This window comes from Sturnus vulgaris, chromosome 1 (genome assembly GCF_052056855.1).
Source record: "Sturnus vulgaris isolate bStuVul1 chromosome 1, bStuVul1.hap1, whole genome shotgun sequence".
NCBI classification, from domain to species: domain Eukaryota; kingdom Metazoa; phylum Chordata; class Aves; order Passeriformes; family Sturnidae; genus Sturnus; species Sturnus vulgaris.
Genome location: NC_142243.1, coordinates 82751258 through 82772456, shown reverse-complemented (window position 1 = coordinate 82772456; position 21199 = coordinate 82751258). Strand labels below are relative to the sequence as shown.

The following is a 21199-nucleotide window of genomic DNA, read 5'->3' as shown; positions in this document are numbered from 1 at the left end:
TCTTACAGACACACAATGTAACCCATTTGTGAATGTAATGTGCACTATGTGGAAAGACAGAATGGTCAGCACTACTACACTCATAGCACAGCATCCCAATGACCTATGCGGCTAATTTTAAAGGTGACTATGTAGAACTGGGCTCTATCCTGTGCCACTTTTGGATCCTAAGCAATCGTTAAGTATACTAAAATAATTGTAATTGTGTCATGTGGCCATTACCAAGTCATCAAAACCTTCAATTTAAATGAATCACTTGGATACCATGTAAAATTGTCCTTGCACCAAAGACTTCCACAAAAGAAAAAGCAAAAACAGGAAGCATCTACAAATATACTCCATTCTTAGCCTTCAGGGAGAATTTTCATCTACAACCTTTATGCTCCAAATATTACAAAGCTTTTCAAACAGAAATCGCTTCAGCTTGTAGATATCCATATGCACCCTATTTCCCATTGCTAATCCACAGGTTCTGCACAGATTTAGGCTCACTAACATGTACTACTGTGGCTAACATAGTTTAACTGATCACATTTGACCACCCCTTTCTTGTTGAAGTTTTGGCTCCCCTGGAATCTCTAAGATATAGATTTTGTTTTTAAATGGAAGCTGGAGAATGTAGTTATCAGCCTTAAAGTGTTACTAACATTCCCCAATCAGAAAATCTCCTTTAATTATCATACCTCCAGTAGTTCAAATACATTGTTTATAAGAAGTAAATGAATTGTATTAATATTGTATAAAATTGTTTCTCAAACTCTTCCCATTTTCTTCCCTGCCTTGTCTATTTTCATCTGACACTTCAATTTTGTGCTTTTTATTAAGAGTGGATCAGTCCAATTTACTGTTCCTGTTTTGTTTTTTTTCAAGGGAAGGTGTGGAATAAAAATCTGGAAAAAAAATCTTATTTCACAGATTTCCCCTTTTCATTTCCTGAACAAGATGACTATTTTGTAACATTACTGTACAAGAAATATGTTTAAATCATCAGCATTTGATGAGGTTGGATGTACCTTTCTCAATGGACTGCAGAGCAGATTGGTGGGGCCATGTGACAGATAAGCAAACTTTCATCCCTGACTCTTTATACTCCTTGCACAGAGTGTTAAACTAAAGCCATAATTATATTTTCTTCTCTTCAACTGACACGGGAACATTTTTACCACTGTCCTGCTAAACAATGTCAATCCAATAAATTAAGGTAGTTTTTTTGCTTATATTGCTAGTCAAGAACTAAGAAAATGAAAGCAAACTTACTCTTATAAAAATACACTGAAGTGTTCTGCAAAGAGATAAGGCAATTCATGTTGTCCAACAGATTGCTTAAATAAAAAAAATGACCCATTACTAACAAGATTTTATTTTGGAGGCCATGTGTTCATCTCTTCTATTCAGGTATAATACATCAGTCATCTTATGAAGTCTTAGCAAGGAGCTGCATTTTATTTCTTCAGCTGACCAAACATGATCTGGTTAATTCCAGCCTTTTTTGAAGGTTATGTCAGTATACAAGTTCCTCAATACAGCAAGACAGTATTAAACGTTGTCACATTTTGCTAAATGTCCTGCTAAGACAAACAAAACATACTGAAGCTGAACTGGGGCATTTCCTTGTTGAGCTCCTCTGGGCAGACTGGTGAGCAGACTGGAAGGCCAGCTCTCACAGGAAACCCTTCCTGTGAGCTGTACTCCTCCTGCCCAGCTCCCCTGCAGAGAACACCAGCTACTACTGCAGTGCAAGGTCATTCAAAGCATCATCTGACAGTCAAGTGCCATTAGTCCAAATTCATGACTTAGCCACTAAGATTTTCTAAAATGTCTCTTTGCATGAAAATGGAGTGTTTCGGTGCCATGTAAATACTATTATTGACTTGCTTTCTGTTTAGCAAAGACCATTATGCTATTTACTATGTGCTGTTGTCCTTTTACCAAGATGGTCCAAGGGCTGGGATCCTTCAGGTCAGGTTCCCATTTGTAACTGCTACAAACACAAAAGAGATATTTTTGTTCAGAAAAGTAAGGAAACTCCTTACTAAGCAACAAGACCATAAAGTTCCATTTGCACAACTTTAAACAGATCTGCCCAGCTGTTGGAAGCAATTATTTTGGAATTATTTTTCTCTTGCAGACAACTCTTTTAGTGCTTTTTCACAAAATAAATTTATTTTCCTCCTTCACAGCCTCCACATTCTTCAGCTGGGATATTCCTAGCTCAAGGCCTTTAAAAGTCAAAGAGCTAGGAAAGATGAGCTTAATATTCCCTGAAGAACAATATTCCCTTGTAGAACAGCTGCACAAAAAAAAAAAAAAAAAAAAAAAAAAAAGGAAAACTGTATTTTCAAATGCCAAAGATGCAAAAGAATATATTTTTAAACTACTTTCTGTGTTACATAACAATATGACTAACTTTTTCTGTGCACAACTTCATTTCACTCTTTTCTGTGGGTTTTAATGTATTTTGTACAAGTAGGTTATCATTTACTGCTCTGATAGATTACTGAGATTTCCTAAAGCCATATGTTTCCACCACTTCAGGACTGATATTCACAGTGTCTTTTATATATTCTTGACTATCATTATATTCCTCACAAAAGGTCAATTTTCAAGAAAAAAAATTAAAAAATTATACTGACTTACACCAAAACTGTAGTGGATCCATTGATAAAGAATTACTGATGGAAAATATCTCCTTATGCTAAAGTGTTTTTAATCCTCTACCTGTGGCTACATAGTTCCTCAATGTTCTTCATCTGTTACCACCCATGATCATGTGCCAAAACAGAAGAGAAGAGGGTACCTGCTCTTCACAACTCTTCACTTTTTGGCTAGCCTTACTAAGAAGTACTTGTGCATCTGTTCCTTTGCTTATTTTTCATTTTAATTAGCAGTATGACTAACAGAGTATTGACCAATGCCACATATTTAACTGTGATGTAACAATGTTCATGAAATACACTTGTGACACAATATTACATATTTTCTGAAGTAGGCCATGAACTTGAGAGGAGAGAGGAAGCATTTGCATCTGAGAAGAGCTTACAAGGAGGGCAGTGCACTGAAACCAATCAGTGATCAAAGCTCATTCTGCACCTTCCACAAAAATAGTATTGCTCTCCTTTTTTAAATGCATACAAGCTGAAGCTTTGATTCAGTGTGCCCTTAAAATGACACCATTATCTGTACATTTACATTACAATTTCTTTCTTTGCAATTCTAAGATTAATTGCTCCTGTACAGCTCCCATAGCTCCCCCTTCTATTCCATCTTGTTCAACTTGGACCAAAATATTCTGACCTCCACCAAACCTCATTAGCACTTCTTTAGCAATGTTCTCCAGTTATATCCTATTTGTAATGACCAAGAAAAAAAGGCAAATTAATTTCAGAAAAAGAAATTGGAACCTTTTGATTAAACTACTTTCTCAAACCTTTTTGCTCAATAGCAAAGACGCAAAAGGATGAGAGATGAGCATCAGGGTCAGTTAATTTAATGGTAGCTTCAAAAATGATAAATGGAAAGAGCAGGCTGTTATGTTTTTCCAAGTTACTGCTTTAGAAAAGCTCATCTTTTTTCTTCCAAAACAAAACCTCCCAACTTTGATAGAAAAAGAGGTCTTAGAGTCTTAGGCCTTCTGTTTAGCTGCCAAAGCTTGCTACAAGCCTTTATAGAGAAAGAATTGTGAACAAAAAAAATAAGATATTATTACAAAGCTGAAAGCTTTTTTTAAGGGGTCAGATTTATTTCTGTTTTTCTTTATTGAAAAATAAACAACTGAACAAAGTGGAAACCTCACCAAACACTTTTTGAAGAACAGCAATTAACACTGGTGATTATCAGTAATGAGTCAACATTTCCTTAAGAGAAGAAAAAAATGCTACCTGCAACTACAATTAACTGTAATCTATGTCGTGTATATATAGGACACAACCCAGATATCCCTGCAAACGGAAATGTGTAGGTGAAACCACCCCTGCAGAGACCCAATTGCCCCTGGGGATCCATTCACCCACACTCATCCAGTGAGGGGGCTGTGCTTGAATGGGCTGCTCTACAACAGGCAACCAGAACTATCTTCTGCATTTCATCTCACAACACACTGACAAACATACTGGAAAAGCATCCACATAAATGTTCAGATTTAAATTTAAATAGAAGAAATCAAACCCAAAGCCGTAATGAAATGCCCAATTCTGATCCCTCTAGTTGCCTAATTTCTTATATTCGCCTCTGTATTCTGGCATTTTGTTCACTAACTTCGAAAAAAAACCATCTAGTTCTACATACACGACAAATACTCTTTTTACAACATCAAATATTTCATTAACACCATTTTAGAGCAAATATTTTGATTAGCATCAAGACTATGGAAAAACCATGTGGCCTTTAAGAAATCTAGATTATAAACTCTGTCATAGTCAAACATCAGTAACATCTACTTTTCAAATACCTAGTTTAAAAAGTATTTGGCTAAATTTAATTGGGGCATTTATTTCACAAGAATGTACTGGATCACATTTGAGGAAACAGTATTTTTAAAATTATTATCGAGTTTTGGATGCAATTACTTTGTTTTTTTGTCCTGACTGTTGGTTTTATCAGCTAATTAAAGCAAAAGCTGAACTTCAGAAAGACAGGCATACCTCAAAGGGACACAGTGCTTTATCTCACAGAAATGAGTTAGTGTTCTGTCAGTAGCATGGCTCCAACTAAACTGTTTCCATGCCTGACATATTTAGGCTTTGAAGGAAAAAGTGACCAGGTAGAAACCACACAGTATTTTCTTCCCTTCAGCTTCAGTTTAAGAAGCACTTCAGAGCTGTTGCATTTACCCTCTATCATACATTAAGACTTACAATTCCCTCCTGAGAAGCTTAGCATTAGAGGCAAAGCCCTCAAGAAGCAGAAGATTGGTTACAACGCAGAGAAAACTGATCTCAGGCTGAGCATTCAGGAGCACACACAGATTAATTACATGAAACCTCAGTCCTCGCTGCACTGCACGGGAGGGCCAGCACAAGCAAAGTACAGTACCTGTCATCCTGTCCCAGATCCTCACTGTCTGGCATTTCAGATGTAAAGGGGAATTCTCAGTCTCTCTCTACCAATCTAGACAATCCAGGCAACGATCTTCTGGTCTGTTTTGTGTTTTAGGAGCCACCAGCCAGGCACCTGTGCTGCTCGCTCCAGCAAGAATGCTCCTTGCTCAGAGAGCAAATGTTTACAAGACATCCTAAGGGCTGCTGCTCTTGAATGAAGTTCAGAGCGGTCGGCTTTGATTGGCCGTGGCTATAAATAAACAAGTCGTGACTCACCTCACACACTATGACAGGGTGTTTAGTAGCAAGCAGTCAAAAGCCAAACAGTTTGTTTTCCTTCTGGTCATGTGAGGGAGAATCACCACCCATTTAGTACTTTTATTTTTCTGCTTCTACTGGAAATTTTCCTCAATATCTCCCATTTTTCGCAGGTGTAAGCAGCAACCCAAATGAGGAGAAGCTAAATCGTTCAAACTTTAATAAAATGAAAGGCTTGAAAATATGAGAGTAAAGAGTTTACTCTTAAAATTATTACCTATCAAGAATCCTTTTTTTCCTCCCTGCAAAGTGTCAGTCACAGGCTGTAAGAAGCAGCCAAATTATTCTCCAGTGACTGAATTCACAGATGAAAAAAATCCATAAAAACTTAGTAATTCTTTTAAATAAGGAATAGGAAGACAAGTTTTCAATAATAATTAATTGCATTGCTTTTAAGTTCTGATTCCAAGCTCATCTGCCACAACTAATCTTAGACAGGAATACCAGAACGCTGTGCTGAAGGAGTCCTCATAAACTAAAGTATGCTGACAGGAGGAAGCTTTCTGACAAAATACTTTGATTGCTTCTGTGAAGGTGAATTGAATATGGATTTCCTATGGCTTTTCCTCCTATTGCTGCATGCATGACAAGGATTCTGTCACTCCAGCTACACCAGCTATGTCTCTATTAATTTTCAACACCCCTGCAACCTTATCTGTGCTGGTGAAGCTTTGTCACACAGTCCAGGACTCCAAGGATCCCTTATGTCTGTCGCTCAGCACATGGCTCAGCACTGCTCCTTCACACAGCTTCCTTCCTTCATTGAACAGGCTGACCTGTGGTTATTAATATATTTTCAAATCCACATTACATCCAGAGATCTTCAGGTAAGAAATCTCTTTTTCTAGGAAGGAACCCAGCAAGATTTACACTTGCCTGTCCTGCATGAGTGAGAATGTCCTTCAATGGGACAGTAATAATTGTCCTGGGATATCACGTGTTAAAGATACATTTTTTAAAAAATAATCAAAGCCAGAAAAAACGTATGCCATGTATCTTTGATGCATTGTGAGCAATATATAATTTCTAGAAAGCTGCTTAACTTTTAGAACTATGAAGGATTGTACCCTTTCTTCTTCTTTTCATATAAATTTCTTCAAAAGGACGAGTAAGATCTAGTAAAACAGGAGTAAAGTCCTCTGACTAAATTATGCAATGCATTATATATGTAAGCATTAATAAATGTCCTGCCTACAACTGAGAGTTTCCATGGTCACCAATACCTGTATATGCCAATGTAATAGTTTTTTCTTTTCTTTTTTTTCCTTCTCTTACTTCTGATAGTTATAGATGAAATAATTAAGAGTTGAATTTCTTCAAGCTTACCCTGAAACAACAGAGCTGCCAAATTGAAAAATCTTAATTAATGAAACAATTATGTGTAACAGTTTCACCTTCAGATCAAAGTTGTGATGTGTTCTAATTAGGAAATGAAGCAAAAGAAATAACTGGAATCTGCAAACACGTAGGAGCATCATTCAAAATTTAAATGTAGCATTAAAATGAAAGCAAACAAAAGTGAACCCCTTATGCAATTTGGTCTGCTTTACTTTCCACACACTGCAATATACTCTTACACAAGCACACACATTTACTATGTCAAATGCCTTTTTACAAAATATTCCATTTTAATGCATTTGATGATCACACTCAGAAGCTGAAAAGCTTTCAGTATCATGTCTGTCTCTGTATTTCAGCCTTGGAACTGGATGTACTCCAAAGTCTTCAAGTGAAGCTTTGGACTGTTCATTTCTTGGTCACACTCTGTACACAGAGGTTATTGCTACAGCAGAAAAACTGTTTACTTTTACAATTCCTTATAAATCTTCCAAGCCCTCACTGAGGCAAGGAGGATAGTATCACCTTATTTACTTATTCACAAGGAAGACCTGGAAAGATTAGGTTCAAAACTGTCTACTGAATGAGTACCTATCTAAAATGTCAAGGACCTGTTAGCTTGGAATTAGAGCATTTATAAAACACTTCAACACTCAAAGAGTAGTTTCTACTGGTATCACTGCTCCTCACTTTTGAAAATCATACTTGGGAACAGCATGAGTGCATAATTAGTGGAACTGCAATCACACTGAAGTATTTTGCTTGGTATCACTAAAAGAAGACTATCTAGAAAAATCATCTCATTTTTTTGATCATTCCAAATTCTTCTGCACCCAAGAGAATTAGAATTTGTATTGGCCCATCTGGAGGTTTCCTGCAGATCAAGTTCCAGATTATTTCAGAGCAGCATGAGATGGAATGACGTCTCCAAGAACGCTTGGGTGGAACAGCAGCAGGTGAACAGAAGTACTGTACTGAATCAGGCCAAAGGACTTTGGCATCTTCTACTGTGTCCAAAAGGAACAGCCAAGGAAAAAATACACTGCTGCCTTCTACATATAGTCTTACAGACTACAGCTTGTGGAGATTCGAGTCAGATGTGATGCCTATTTTTTAGCTCTGAGTGGACTTCCATCCTATGATAACAACTGTAACATCTTGAACATCTTGTGGCAAGGGCATCTGCAGCTTAACTGCATACTCTTTGGGAAGAAATAAACAGCCAGCCCCCACCCAATATTATTTGCCCTGGTCTAGCCACTTCAACTGGTTTCCAAGAAGTCTTATACTGGAAAAGGCTGACAGTGGACTTCCTATCTTTTCACAGTGACTTACTGTTTTTGCAGATCATTATAATTAAGTTTTTTTGATGGGACTGCAAAATTGAAATACAAACCTGTTTAGAAAAGAGTTTACCACTTTTTATCATTGCTAAAAATCAGTTTTAAACTTTTCCAGTATGGAAAACTCAAAGTGACTAGAAATGACAGAATGAGGAAGGAAAATCTTTTCCTACACATGTTATTTTTCAAGATTCTTACTTCCTTGCTTAGTTGCAGCTAAGCACTGCATTAACTGCACTGGACTTGAGTGACTCCTCTCTGTCCTAAGTTCCTTCTTGCCACTTTTGAGGCCTCAACTCACATGACTAGTCCGTGCTTCTCTGAGCAACTTCTTTGTCTAGAGCTGCTACATTCCACCCTTGCCATGTCTCTCTCACTTCTTGCAGTGTTTTCTGAAATTTTCCCTCCCTTTGGCTCTGTTCTTTTTGTTCTTCAACAAAAAGAACAACCCCTTCCACCTTACAGTGAATTCCTCCCCCTTGTGCTATTATTTCTGAAAGGAACAAGGAAGCCCTTGGTTTTGTAATCAAGAGGAAAAAGATCCTATCTACAATGTCCTCCTCTTGGTCAGCTCATTCAGCTTTAAAAGCTCTATTTTGCTCACCTGTTTCATGCGTGTATGCTCCTGCGTGCCCTCAAAAATCATCATTATTCTTTTGTAAATTCTTCCTGTGTTTACCATAACCAATTTAAGGTAGGAGAGACCAGAAATGTAGTTATTCCCAGTGAGAGCATACTACTATTTACACATTTTGAACACTTTTCTAAGTTGTTCCTCATGCGCTATTGGCTGTCATTACATTTTTTAAAAGAGCTTTCCAGAGTACCTGATCTTCTTTATGTTATTTGGATAACTTTAAGAATAAATTCTTCTTGCTTCTGCTTCTCTCCATTATCCTGTTTTCAAGTAAGCTAACCTCTTCTAGACCTTTCTGAAAACTTCCTTGAGAGCTGTTGAGTAAGAACTCTTTACAGTCAGGTAAGATGTGCTGGCAAACAAATCTGATTGACACGTTGCCCGACATATTGCTTGATCAGGGAATCTTACCAGTTCTGCTCTTTCTGAGTGCAGACTTGGACTGAATATGTATCATAACTATCTAGTAAATGCCTTTTCCCCATAGAGTATGGACATTTAGGCAAAATTTTTCTTTCACAGCCAGGCACCAAAGACTGCAGAAGTCTTCTGCAAAAGAAGGGAACTAAAAGCTATGTTCTTCCCAGAGACATGGAAGCAGCCTCATTGAAAAGCTAAAAAGGATTGGAAATAATGTCCCATACACTGTTTTACACACTCAGATAGATATTGACAACGCTCAAGGGTTTTAGGAGGTAAGTGGCATGTCCCACTCAGGCTGCAAGCTTTGAAAGACTTTAATTAATCAGCCTGTTGTATGCTTTAGCTGAACAACCAGCTCCAGAACTACTCACAACCACTGTTGCCTTCTATGTCTCTCCTCACCTAAAAAGAAACACGGTGCTTTCAATGTATAACCCTGTTCTAATTATTCAGCTATGAATGAGTCTCACTTCCAGTAATGTGAACTTCCTACCGTACACTTAAAGACACCCTAAAAACCCTCAACTGATATTAAAAAATTACATATATATAACCCACTCTCAAAAGAACATCTAGTTTAGTTTCCAGAATGAATGGAAAAGTCTAGCATTTTACTTTAGTTAGATGGTTTGAACTGATGTTATCTTCAGCAAAAGCATGGGTTTAAAAACTACTGTCATTGTCGAAGAATGTGTTTAGGATGAAAATTAATGTGAAAGGACACATGCTGTTTAATACCGTTGAAAAAATATCACATTATTAACATACATGAAGTTCCCCAAAACGGACTATTTCCCCTTTTTTTCAATATGGGAAACTGAATTAATTGATCACATTTGTGTGTGTGTGCAGGCATGTGTACATTTATATATTTGTAACTACACATATAAGAAAGCAGATGTTTTACTATATTTCGTCAACTTGAAGGGTATGCCCAATTTTCCTGTATTTTCAATCAAAACTTGCTGAAACGTTCCTGTCCCGATTCTTTCTATGTAAAGCTGACTTCAAACTACCAATACTTATTATATCTACTTAACTTTGAGGTCTTACTGTGTGTGAGATATACAAAGGAGGCTGGTTTTAAAAGAGAGGAAATCTTTCACACAAGCATAAATGAAAAATCCTCAAACTGGACCTGCTGAACACACTCAGTTCTTTGCTGGGGTATTATACCAGGTGTAACCACAAGCAGTAAGCAGTGTGCTAAAAAAGATGAAGACACCTATTACACACAAAACGTAATCTGGTGTTTAGCTGTATCAAGGTTCAGGATTGGAAAAAAATAAAAAGAAAAAGATAAAATCTTTCAACCGTTGAAGACCAATAAAACAAAGGAAAAAAGTGTTCAAGAAAATTTTTCTTTCTTCATGGAAATCTGCATATTTTGCAGGATTCTTATTTGTACCTGGATGAAACAATTAATTGTTAAAGATTTTTAAGATTATAAGCTGCATTTTCAGAAAAAAATCACAAAGAGCATTCCATTTTGACAAAAAAGAAGTAGTGCAACATTCAAAAAGCTAAACAAGATACCACATGCAAGAAATATTCACTGGGCAGAACAAAGCACATGAACATGTAGTTTTAGAGAATCATTAAAAATTGAGTATGAAAGCAAACTATCAACAGGCACCAAAACCTGACTTGTATCAGCAACAATGAATTGTCACTATGAGGTTTTAGTGTTTCCCACAAAGCACGCATAATAATGCTCCCTGGTGCATGACAGTATTTCCAAGTTTCAAACACAAGCATAAAGAGGAGTTAAAGGAAGTAAGAGACACTTCAACTGCAGTTGTAAAAGCAGATTTTAGTCACATGAAGATAGCAAATCTTGCTCTTTACAAATATGACAGATCATGCTGGATTTGTGTGACAAACGGAAAGGAGCTGGAGACAGGAAGGTAGATCTTACCACTAAGGGTGAAAATCTCAACTGCTCTGTGACTTTTTGGCCATGGAATCTTGTTAAACAGCTATAAAAGAAACAAATATTTGGAGGCAAAAAAAAAAAAAAAAGACTAAACAAAAAATCCAAACCCACCTAGCAATGATGTCAACCATTTCTAAAGATAATTGAATATTTTTTCAAAATTTTCAAGAAACCTTTTGCATATTGTTTCATGAAATTATTTGATTCATTTTTCTACATTTCTGCAAAGGTATTAGTTCATCTCATGATCTGTAATTCAGTCAAGTCCCATTAAAATGCATTTTTTTCCGTAGGCATACATGCTACTCAAGGTTTCAAGAGAAAGCTGTCTCTTAGTTTGCAACACTCTGAATCTGTTTCTTCTCAGCAGCTGTTTTCTTTTCCTACTGACAAAAAGTTGAATTATATAAAAGGCTGACTATACAGCAAGATACTCAGACCACATACTGAAAGCACCTATGTCTAAAAGATGCTGCTGGTATGCTCACAGTTTGCTTAGATGACCCACCATTATTTCAGTGCTGCAATCATACTATGAACATGAGGATAGGAGCCACTTTTCCATCTAATCATATAATTTCTTCTTTGGTGCAGCCTAAGAAAATCTCTTCAGAGAGGGATTAGTGCAATTGCAAGCCATAACTAGATTCAAGTCCAGATCACCAGTTCTGAATTAGGCCTTAGAAGCTTAAGGATGAATAACTGCAGGACTTCAAGTACATTATAATGTAAGCACAGCACACAGTTATGTATCATTCATCATTTTCACCGACACCAACCCTACTCTTCCATCCCAGCACAAAGAGCCAAAGTATTGATTAATACTCAGAATTGCTAGCCAAATCATAGTAGGTATGACTTATTTTGATTCCTTAAGCTCCACAGCCTTTTTCAATGCCTGTATAGTGGAAGTGAGACAGATGACTAAATGATTGCAAATTTATCGACTTACTAATATCAACTTATCTATTTATTTGCTTATTATGTGATGAGATGAACTCTCTAGTTCATCTAGAGTTCATTCTAGTTTACATGGCCTATGGTAAAATTACAATAATATTCTCTCCCTTTAAAAAGAGCTTTTTTTCATTAGAATTGTCTTTCTTCAGTCACAGTGTGGTGGTTTATAAAACTGTGCAGCTGCAGCAAAAGAAAAGATGATTAAATTGTCACTAACATGACTCAGTTTCAAGGCCATATTTTCATATGATAGTAATCTGTATGCTAGATCTGTATGCTACTTTCCAACTCCAACACTTGTAACAGCAAATTAGGAATTCTGATATACTAAAAGAAAAACAGTAACATGTACATTTATATAAAAGAAGTTTAAAGTATCTACAAACTAAAATCGGGTAGAAAATGTCAGAGTGCATGCCACTTTAGAAAGCACATATTTGTGTATGCTGAGCAACCAGCTGGTTTAAAAACATATAGGAACCTGTCACCACAGTCCATATTACATTTTGACCTCACATTATAGCCCTACTAGCTGAAGAGAGAAAGCAGACATAAACTTTTTAAATGCTAACATCAAAACTCAAAGAAAATAGTTCTACATAGTATCACTTGTGACAACATAAAAGAGTAAGATAGGTAATAATGAGAAGCAGCAGCAAGAAAGACATTATACAAAGAACAGTATGTTTCACATGATGGCAATTCATACACATACACGATTAGAAGCTGGGTAAGATGGTTAATTCTGAGTGCACTGATTAAAACAAAGCTAATTTTATCCTGAAGTGACTGGCTAAACCAATTTCTTCACAGAGTTTCTCTAAAGTGAATACTTGTCAAACCCAAACAATCTGGTCTTTTAATATCCAGCTCTCTGTGTATCATCTGCACATTTAAAGCAATGGGAGGCCAATGCAACACCACACAGCTGCATGGAAAAGGCAAAGAGGCAGCCAAGACTGCAAGAGAGACCTCAGTGCTCTCCCACACCCACACCTTCCCCCAAAAACTACAGTCAAATGGCGCCTGGGCTAGTAGAAATCAAGAAGGGTTCAGAGGAGAGATGATGATCAATGAGGGCCTGCAGCTTAACCCGTTTGTCAGCAAGGGCACCTGCTGAGTTGTGACTGAGAGGAATCCCTCGAGCTGGCCAGGACAGCGCTGCCAGAGCACTCAGCCAGAAGGGCAGAGCACCCGATAACCTTCACCCTCAGCAGAGGATGACATTCTGCTGAGAGGCTGACACAACTGCTGGGAAGACAAAACTAACTTCAGCTAGCTAGGCTTTTATCCCAAAGACAAATTTGCCATTCCCTACTCCTTTGCCATTAATTTCTATTTAAATTCAGTGCATTTTGTAAGGTGGTTTCGAACACAGGCATAGACCATTTGTATTGTACAGCATGACAACTGCTCCTGTCATTGCTAAAACTTCCTTTCCCCTCATTTTTAAATGGACATCAAAAGATGTATAAATAATCCTTTTTATTAAGTTGTATGAAATACATTTTAAAAGTACAATTTGCTGCTAGAGGACTGAAAAATTATGTTTTCAATTTAGAAGTTACTGATATATAAATTTGTACATATCTATAGAAATCTGTAAAACACACAACATTTTATCACAGCTTTTGCTGTTTCCTTTATTCATGTATTATTCTTGTATAAAGATAATTGAACCCATCTCCCTGGATATTCCCATAGATGTTCCTATAAAGAAGGGAAGTAGGAGGGTAGCAAAAACCCTCTCTACTCAAACTTCTACTACAATTCAGTGAGGTGGTTTTTTAATATTAAAAAAAACCAACAAACAAACTACACATACAAAAAAACCCCCACCCAAACAACCTAAATTCAAAACAAAACAAACCCACAAAAAAAACCAACCCCCAAAATAATTTATTTGGGAAACATTCAGACCACTTTAAATACATAATATTTCAACTGCTTTTCAGGTAACCTGTAGAGCTTTTCACCTCCTTTCACTAACTAAGAAAGCCCCAAAAGACTTATTTCCATTTGCTAAAATTATTCATTACCAAAAAAATGCCTCTTCAGTATGTTTTGAGTTTGATTACTGATTGAAGAAATAAGTATTTTCCAAGGTACATCTGCAAGGATTTTGAGCAAAGTATTTAAACTTTTTTGTTAAAGTTCTACTTATGTGTCACCTTCAGAAACTTCTGTTTATCATCATATTGAATTTCCAGCTGAATTCCCACACTTATGAGACTTTAATTATAATAAAAAAATATCTGATTCAGCTTACCAGTTAGGACAGAAGTTGTCAAGGTGCCCATTCTAAGAAAATTGTCTACTTATGGCGAACACAATGGAAACAGCTTGTTCCCATACAGCCCTGACATGAGAACTTCATACAGTAATTGTTCAAACACATCACAGTTTGTATTCTAAGGCAAGCTACACGTGTTTAGAACAGTATTTTTTTAAAGATCAGACATGCAAACCTCAGATATTGTTGCTCTGATTAATTATATTACTCTGATCTCATGCCTAAATGCATAAAAGCACAATGTTAAGGTACACACTGACCTTGCAACTTCCTTGGAATGTGGTGGTAGCAACAGACACTCTGTCTAAAACTGAGCAACAGCTATCTCATGCACCCTTCTCAGATTGCTCAGAGTTTAACATTTATATACAATTTATATACAAATGCACATATAAACAGCTACATTTCATTCAGTCTTACTGTGTCACTTAACTGAATAAAAAGTTAATGCGTGTATTACCAAGATCAGCTAGACTGGGTCTGCCAAAGACCGATCTAGCCCCGTGCGCTGTCTTTAATGCTTGCCAAAACTAAATACCTGGGGATACCTAAGCAACAGACTAAAAATATGGGATAATACATAATGACAGCTCTGCAAAATATAACACAGCTTCCAACAGTCTGCAGCTTGGAGACTTCCAAAGCCAGAGGTGGCAATTTTTTATTTAAAAGCCTTCAATTAATTTTCTTTTTAAAAACTGTCCTGTAATTTATATTTAAAATCCATCTATAGTTCTAATATTCACAGCAACCATGTGTCAAGGATTTCTGGAACTTATTACATATTTTTATTTTTCCTCAGCTTTCTGTCTGCTATTTTGATGCCTCCTCATTCCAAAAGTATGAGAGAGAAGGCATGTTTCCCTTGGTATTTTGAGAAACCTCTATTGTATTTCTCTTTTTTTCTCTTTTCAAAAGTCCTACCTCATTTACTTGTTCTTCATAAGGAAATAGTTCTGTGCATTTGATCTACCTTATTGCTGTACTCTGGATTATTTTTTCTCCTGTACCGTTTTCTGGAAGCTAGCAGATCAGTCCCACACAGGGTATTCAGGATTTGGACATAAAATAGATTTGCAAGAGTAGCATGTGATTGTCATTGCTTTTTCCCTGTATGTCCTTTTTACAGATACTTAAGAGTAGATATAGTCTGTTAATCAATGCTGGTTTTGTGAGACCACACCTTATTCATGAGTGGTTACAGTCACCTTCAGACACTATTATTTTATATGTGAATTTAGTACTGGTATTTCTGCATAACTTCACAGTTATCTACACTGAATTTCAGAAGCTATTTTACTGAGAAAGAATCCTGTAAGGATCTTCTGAAAATCATAGTTGGTCCTTGTTTTAATTTTTAAAAATTATTTGGTACCTGGCCATCCCACTATTCACTGCCTTTGCACATCCCTTATGAGTACATTTGTCAGAATAGTTCCAGCACAACTAGCAGATATTTTCTTAATTCACTGTCACTGTGAACTGACCTACAGTAACCTCAATGGCCACAACTGCATCAGTGATCTATTAATCGTGCTACTAATCCAAGCATTCAGTAAAAAAAGGCTGAACTTCTGAAAGAGGAGCTAGGGAAAATCTAAGCTAGGGAAAGGAAATGTGTGTCATATGGTGCTGTGGCCATAACATACAGGTTGACTTGGGAGAATGTGGTTTTGCACTACAGCAAATGTTTATTTCTGAAAATTATAATTAAACTGGTCACCTTAATATGTCTGATTCTCTGTATTCGCTGAGTATGGAAAATTGCAGAAAATGCAGAATATGAGCATGTTACTTTCTGTTTCCCTTAGTGTAAAAAAAAAATACTTATAACTGTATAGAATTTATCTTCGGTGTTATTTAGACTCTAAAACATTTTGAATATTAATTAAAATGTTTAAAGCATGAAATATATTTTCATCCCTTCTGTCAATAAGAAATAACAGAAGAAAATGAGAATTGGAAGGAATATCATGAAGTTTGTTTCAAAATAGCTGAGCTGTTTTACTCAACTGCATGTTGAAACACCTAAAAGAATATAATATGTTATTCTGCTGATAGGCTCACATGCTTGAACAAAACTGTGCCAGGACATTCCTTACTAAATTAGTGACTAATCAGATGCTGGGCTGGGAAGCACACCCTCACATGTTACAACCACCCAGACGTCTGCAGCATTAAAAACAACAACAAAAAAAACCCCCACTACAACTATATGTTCTTGTGTCCCCTATAAATAATTTCCATCATGCGTTTTGTAATCTAATGCTTGCATTTGGCAAACCAGATGCAATTAAAGGTCAAAACCTGACTACTATAGAAAGTACCTAACTACTCTACTTCTTCTGATCTTTTTCTTGACTATCACCATTCTAAATATTCTGAGCAAGGATGTCCTCTTCTCTCCATGTCAATAACTAGTATATATTGTTTAATTGATCACAAATGTTTCTTGCTTCTTTTATCAAGTTCTCAAATTAATCAAAGTTGCTTTCTCCTTTTTCTTTCTTCTTACCCTCAGATTTCCATGATCCTTTTAAAAATTGTTTAGACGATGAAAATTTGACAGAAATTAACTCAATAGGCTGTTGGGAGACCAGCACTTTTTTTGTTGTTGTTTGTGCGGAACAAACCCTACTCTTCTCAAAAAAATAAAAGAGCAAAAGCAGCATTTCTCCCTGCAGGAAACAGTTCATATAGGGCAATGTTAAAAGAGGATAAAAGCTACTTGTGTTTGCAGGAGAAAAACATCTTTTTCATAAATTTAGCATAAGTCATTCCATTTGTTTTTCACATAGTCTTTAGTGATAATATAAAAATACAGAATATGGTTTAGCTTGCTACCCATTTTTATGGAGTTTTTAATCAACCATCATTAGACTTACATTTAAGAAAAGCCATTCCAAAATGAAACAGTCCAATTTTCTTCTTAATGCTGAAAGGAGTCTATTTAAGGTAACACTGGGAGCTCCCTGAATGCTATAGTTTATAAATACCCTTTAAGATGACAAGTCAAATGACTTCAGGATTGCAAGTTATCTCTCACAGTTGTTCAACTGTTAAAATGGAAAGTGGTAAGAATAGAATAAAAACACCGATGGCAAAAATATTACATGTGCAATGGAACAAACATAGCCCACAGGACATGACCATTTAAACATTACTCTTTTCACTTAAATTTACTCTTTACCCTTAGAAAAGGTCAGCTTTGTGAACTTCTGTCCTGATGAGCAGCCTGAGGTCTGTCATTCCATTCACACACTTACACTCATCAAAAATGCAGTCATCCTTTATTTATGATCTGTCTGGTACTTGTTGCAACAATATTCTGTTAGTTTAGGCACTAATTTGATGCAACCCACCAAATTCTAGAATAATATACATTTTAAAATACATAAAAAATGTGAAAAATAGCAACATTACATTTACAAATAAAACAAATCTCTGAGGTAGGCAAACATATCCAGCAGCTCTGTGGCAATCAGACAGGCTGCTTCCGGACTAGGCAATAGTTTTATTTATTTTATGGCATAAACCTACAAAGAGTTAGAAAAACGGATATTTAAGGTATGTAAGGTATGTAAGGTTTCTGTTCCCTTTAGCAAGGCTTGGTACCTTGGTACTCTAAAAAAAGTATTATTGCCTATTAACCAATTCAAATCTACAGCAATGTGCAGCTAAGGTCCGACTGTCTAGACATCTTACTACGTCTAATGCCTAAGCTCTTTGAAGTCTTTGAACTAGAAGAGATAGCTTTGCTAACTCAGAGAATTGCACTAGAAAACAGATGTCCTTTACAAGGAACTGACTTTTTCCAGTTTGTGCTGTCTGCAAAGCCTTGGAATACAGTATCTCCACTTGAGAATAAGTAATGAAAGATTGCTCCAGTCAGTAACTTAGTGTCAATTCTACTGTATTGATATGAAGCTACTTCTACACAGTCACAACTACAAATTGCAAGACACATGGATTCCCAACAAAAATTAGAAAATCCCAGAATACGGGATACTTGTTCATAAATCTTTATGGATTAGGGATAAATATTTGGGATGAGACCTGACAGAGGCAGTAACCACTTGCTCTGTTCAAAATGATGTGACTGAATCCAAGTCATCTCCTTTCCCTGTCTGAGCCGGTTGGGAAGGCTGTTGCCACACTTCAAGAGGCAGTTCTTGCAACTTGAGCCTAGTAAGTTCAACACATGAGTTTAAGTACATGACATTACTTTTTGGCTGACATTTGGTAAGATTATGTCCAAGCTTCCTGGATCCTTCAAATGGACAAATCTTTATTTAAGATATAAAGGGTCTTTGCCACTTTCTACCACATAAACTCAATTCCAAGTTTCACTTTCTTATTGATGAAATACCCATCAATCACATCCCTGGGCAGGTTTTCCTGTAATGCTATTTAGGCTGGCAGCCAAATTAAGAGTGTATCTTTCTACACCCTGCTGCTGAAGCATTCTATTTATAATAACAATTTGTAAATAGAGACAAATAAAAAACCAAACCAAACAAAACCCAAAGCAAAATATTTATAGTGAAAGTGCAGTAATATTCAGAATTGACAACAATATGTAAGTGTGCCTGCCAGTACTGACAATTTCCAAACAGCTTTGAAAAAAAAAATAGGGAAAGAATAACAGATGCTATGGTTAGCATGAAAAAGCTGACCTGCTCAAGAACAGTCAGAAAACATTTCATTAGATTCAGGAGGTAACCAGATATTGCCCTTTTAATTCATTCGATACTCTCTGTGGGGGTGTTGCACTCCACAACAAGATTAATTGCTTGCTTCACAAGGGGTCTCTGAAAACAGAAAAAGTAATCTGAGATGGATGGTACCAGCACAATTTCTCTGCAGTTTTTCAGATACATTTTCTCTACAGAGATGTTCACAGTCAACCCAGGAAGATGGGATAGGCAAGTATTTTAAGAAAAGCTTGTAGCTTTCATTGTAGCCCAAATCTCAAATTGTGGCCCACATCTCAGAAGAGAGTATGGTTTGTTTTCCCTGTAATTAACATTTTTAAAGCTTTAGCTTGGTTGGTAAAAAATACTGGTGTCAATATTGCTGTATAAGTTAGAAATACAAAAGTATTCAAGAGTGAAGGATTCCTCCAAATTCCCTTGCAGAAATCTGGGAAAACTTGCCAAAGAACAGGCGACCACACAGTCCAAGTTTGCAAATTCAAATGCAGCACTTGCCATACTTGCTCTTGTCTAAGATGGAAGAGTAGATCTAAGCACTCCTTACTGAGTACTTACTGTAATTTTTTATATTTGCTTTATAACTTTCCTTTCAACTCCATCAGCTTTAAGAAGTTCTTTTATTTTCAAAGTTCTAGAAAAAAGCTGAACTAAAAAAAAAACAAAACAAAACAACCAAATACCTTCAATTCTACGTATCTTCTATCTAATATTTGGTTAGTGCTGAGATCAAAATAAACATTCTAGCATTACAATAAACGCAGTGACAAAAAAAAGACACGAGAAAGTTGAGATGATGGCAGGCAGCAGTGTGGAGGTTGCATTTTTTCCCCACTGATGACATCATGGGTGGCACACGACATGCCAGTGGCCATGTCAGAACTGGGTCAGCTCTGAATTAGCAGCTCTTAGGCTGTTCACAACAGGCAAATCCACCTGCCTGCACTCACAGATGCCTTTAACAGAACTGCATTTTAGACAAAGTGGACCCAGAAGCAAAGCTCTCACAAATAACTGAACAGTGACTGCAGCTCCATACTTCAAAATATCTAACATAGAATAGAGCTGGCTTTGCTATATGTTGAAAATTGCCCAAGAAAAAATGCACTATGTTTAAACAAAAGATGACAAACAAAAGCTGTATATCAGTCCTCCCATCACCACAGACTATGACCAGCTGAGTGTAGCATTTAATTTTTACCAATGTGTAACTAAGGAAATTAATTACTGAGCTACTTTTGCACAGGATGCAGCACAATCAGCAGTTTACACAAACTGCACTTATGTCAGATATTTCTTTCACACATTTAATGATGGATGCAGAGACTTCACTTGAACAAAGTACTACAAAATTTTAAAAAATTTTTAAAAATAAGTATTTCAAACTTAATTAAGTGTAGTAAAAATACACATCTCACAGTACCCAGATAATTTTTTTTCCCAGCATGAAGGCAAACTGGTAAAAATCACAGAATTATTTAGATTGGCAAAGGCTTTCAAGATCATCCAGTCCAACCACAATACTAGGTATAAGGATCTTTTGAAACCTCCACATGAAATTGCCTTGAGTTCCTTCATGAAATTAATCCTTCTGGCTTAATAAAGGAATAATATTTGTTTATCCCTGAGAAAATACAAACAGAACACACACACCTCAAAAAGCTTTCAAACAATATGCTTAGAAATTATAACTGAAATAACCTGTTTGTGAGTTTAGTAAGACTGAAAAACAACTATCAAATAAGACTATATGGGGTATTCTTTTGAATCTCAAAAATTTAATTGAATATTTGTTTAAGAACACTTCTGTTACCAGAACAGAAGAAAAAGATTTCCCAGAGGTACACTACAGCAGTCTTCTGAATGATTCCTTAGTATCTCAGTACTGGAACACCAAAATAAACAACATGGAATGCACTCAGAGCTCTCTAAATAGAACTAAAAGTTTAAAATAATTCTGAATAATTTTGATTTCCTAGCCATTGGGGTAGAGGAAAGGACAAGATTGTGGGACAAATAAGTAAAGTAATAAATTTCTCTAGGAATTAGGGTTTATGAAGTAAAACTAGAAAAAAAGGGCTATCCAAGTAATTAAGAAGCTGTTAAAGCAGTCAAGGAGGATTATCAGTGTCCAAAAAAGTAAAAAGAAGGCACATTACTTTTTTAAAAGTACACAGCCTGTCCTGAAGAAAAGATGAAAGCA

At 36.3% G+C, this 21199-nt stretch overlaps 1 protein-coding gene across 2 annotated transcripts in view; it reads right to left on the bottom strand.

Moving 5' to 3' along the window:
- RETREG1 (reticulophagy regulator 1) overlaps window positions 1-21199 on the bottom strand; it is a 60561-nt gene that overhangs the window by 14551 nt on the left and 24811 nt on the right. The window contains exon 1 of one of the 2 annotated variants that reach the window (XM_014893087.2): window positions 5032-5252. The exons of the other annotated variant lie outside the window; for it this stretch is intronic. Within the exon in view, the coding sequence (XP_014748573.2) occupies window positions 5032-5066 (35 nt within the window). The 5' untranslated portion in view covers window positions 5067-5252. Of the gene's footprint in view, window positions 1-5031; window positions 5253-21199 lie in introns of those variants that run through there. 2 annotated transcript variants of the gene reach the window in all.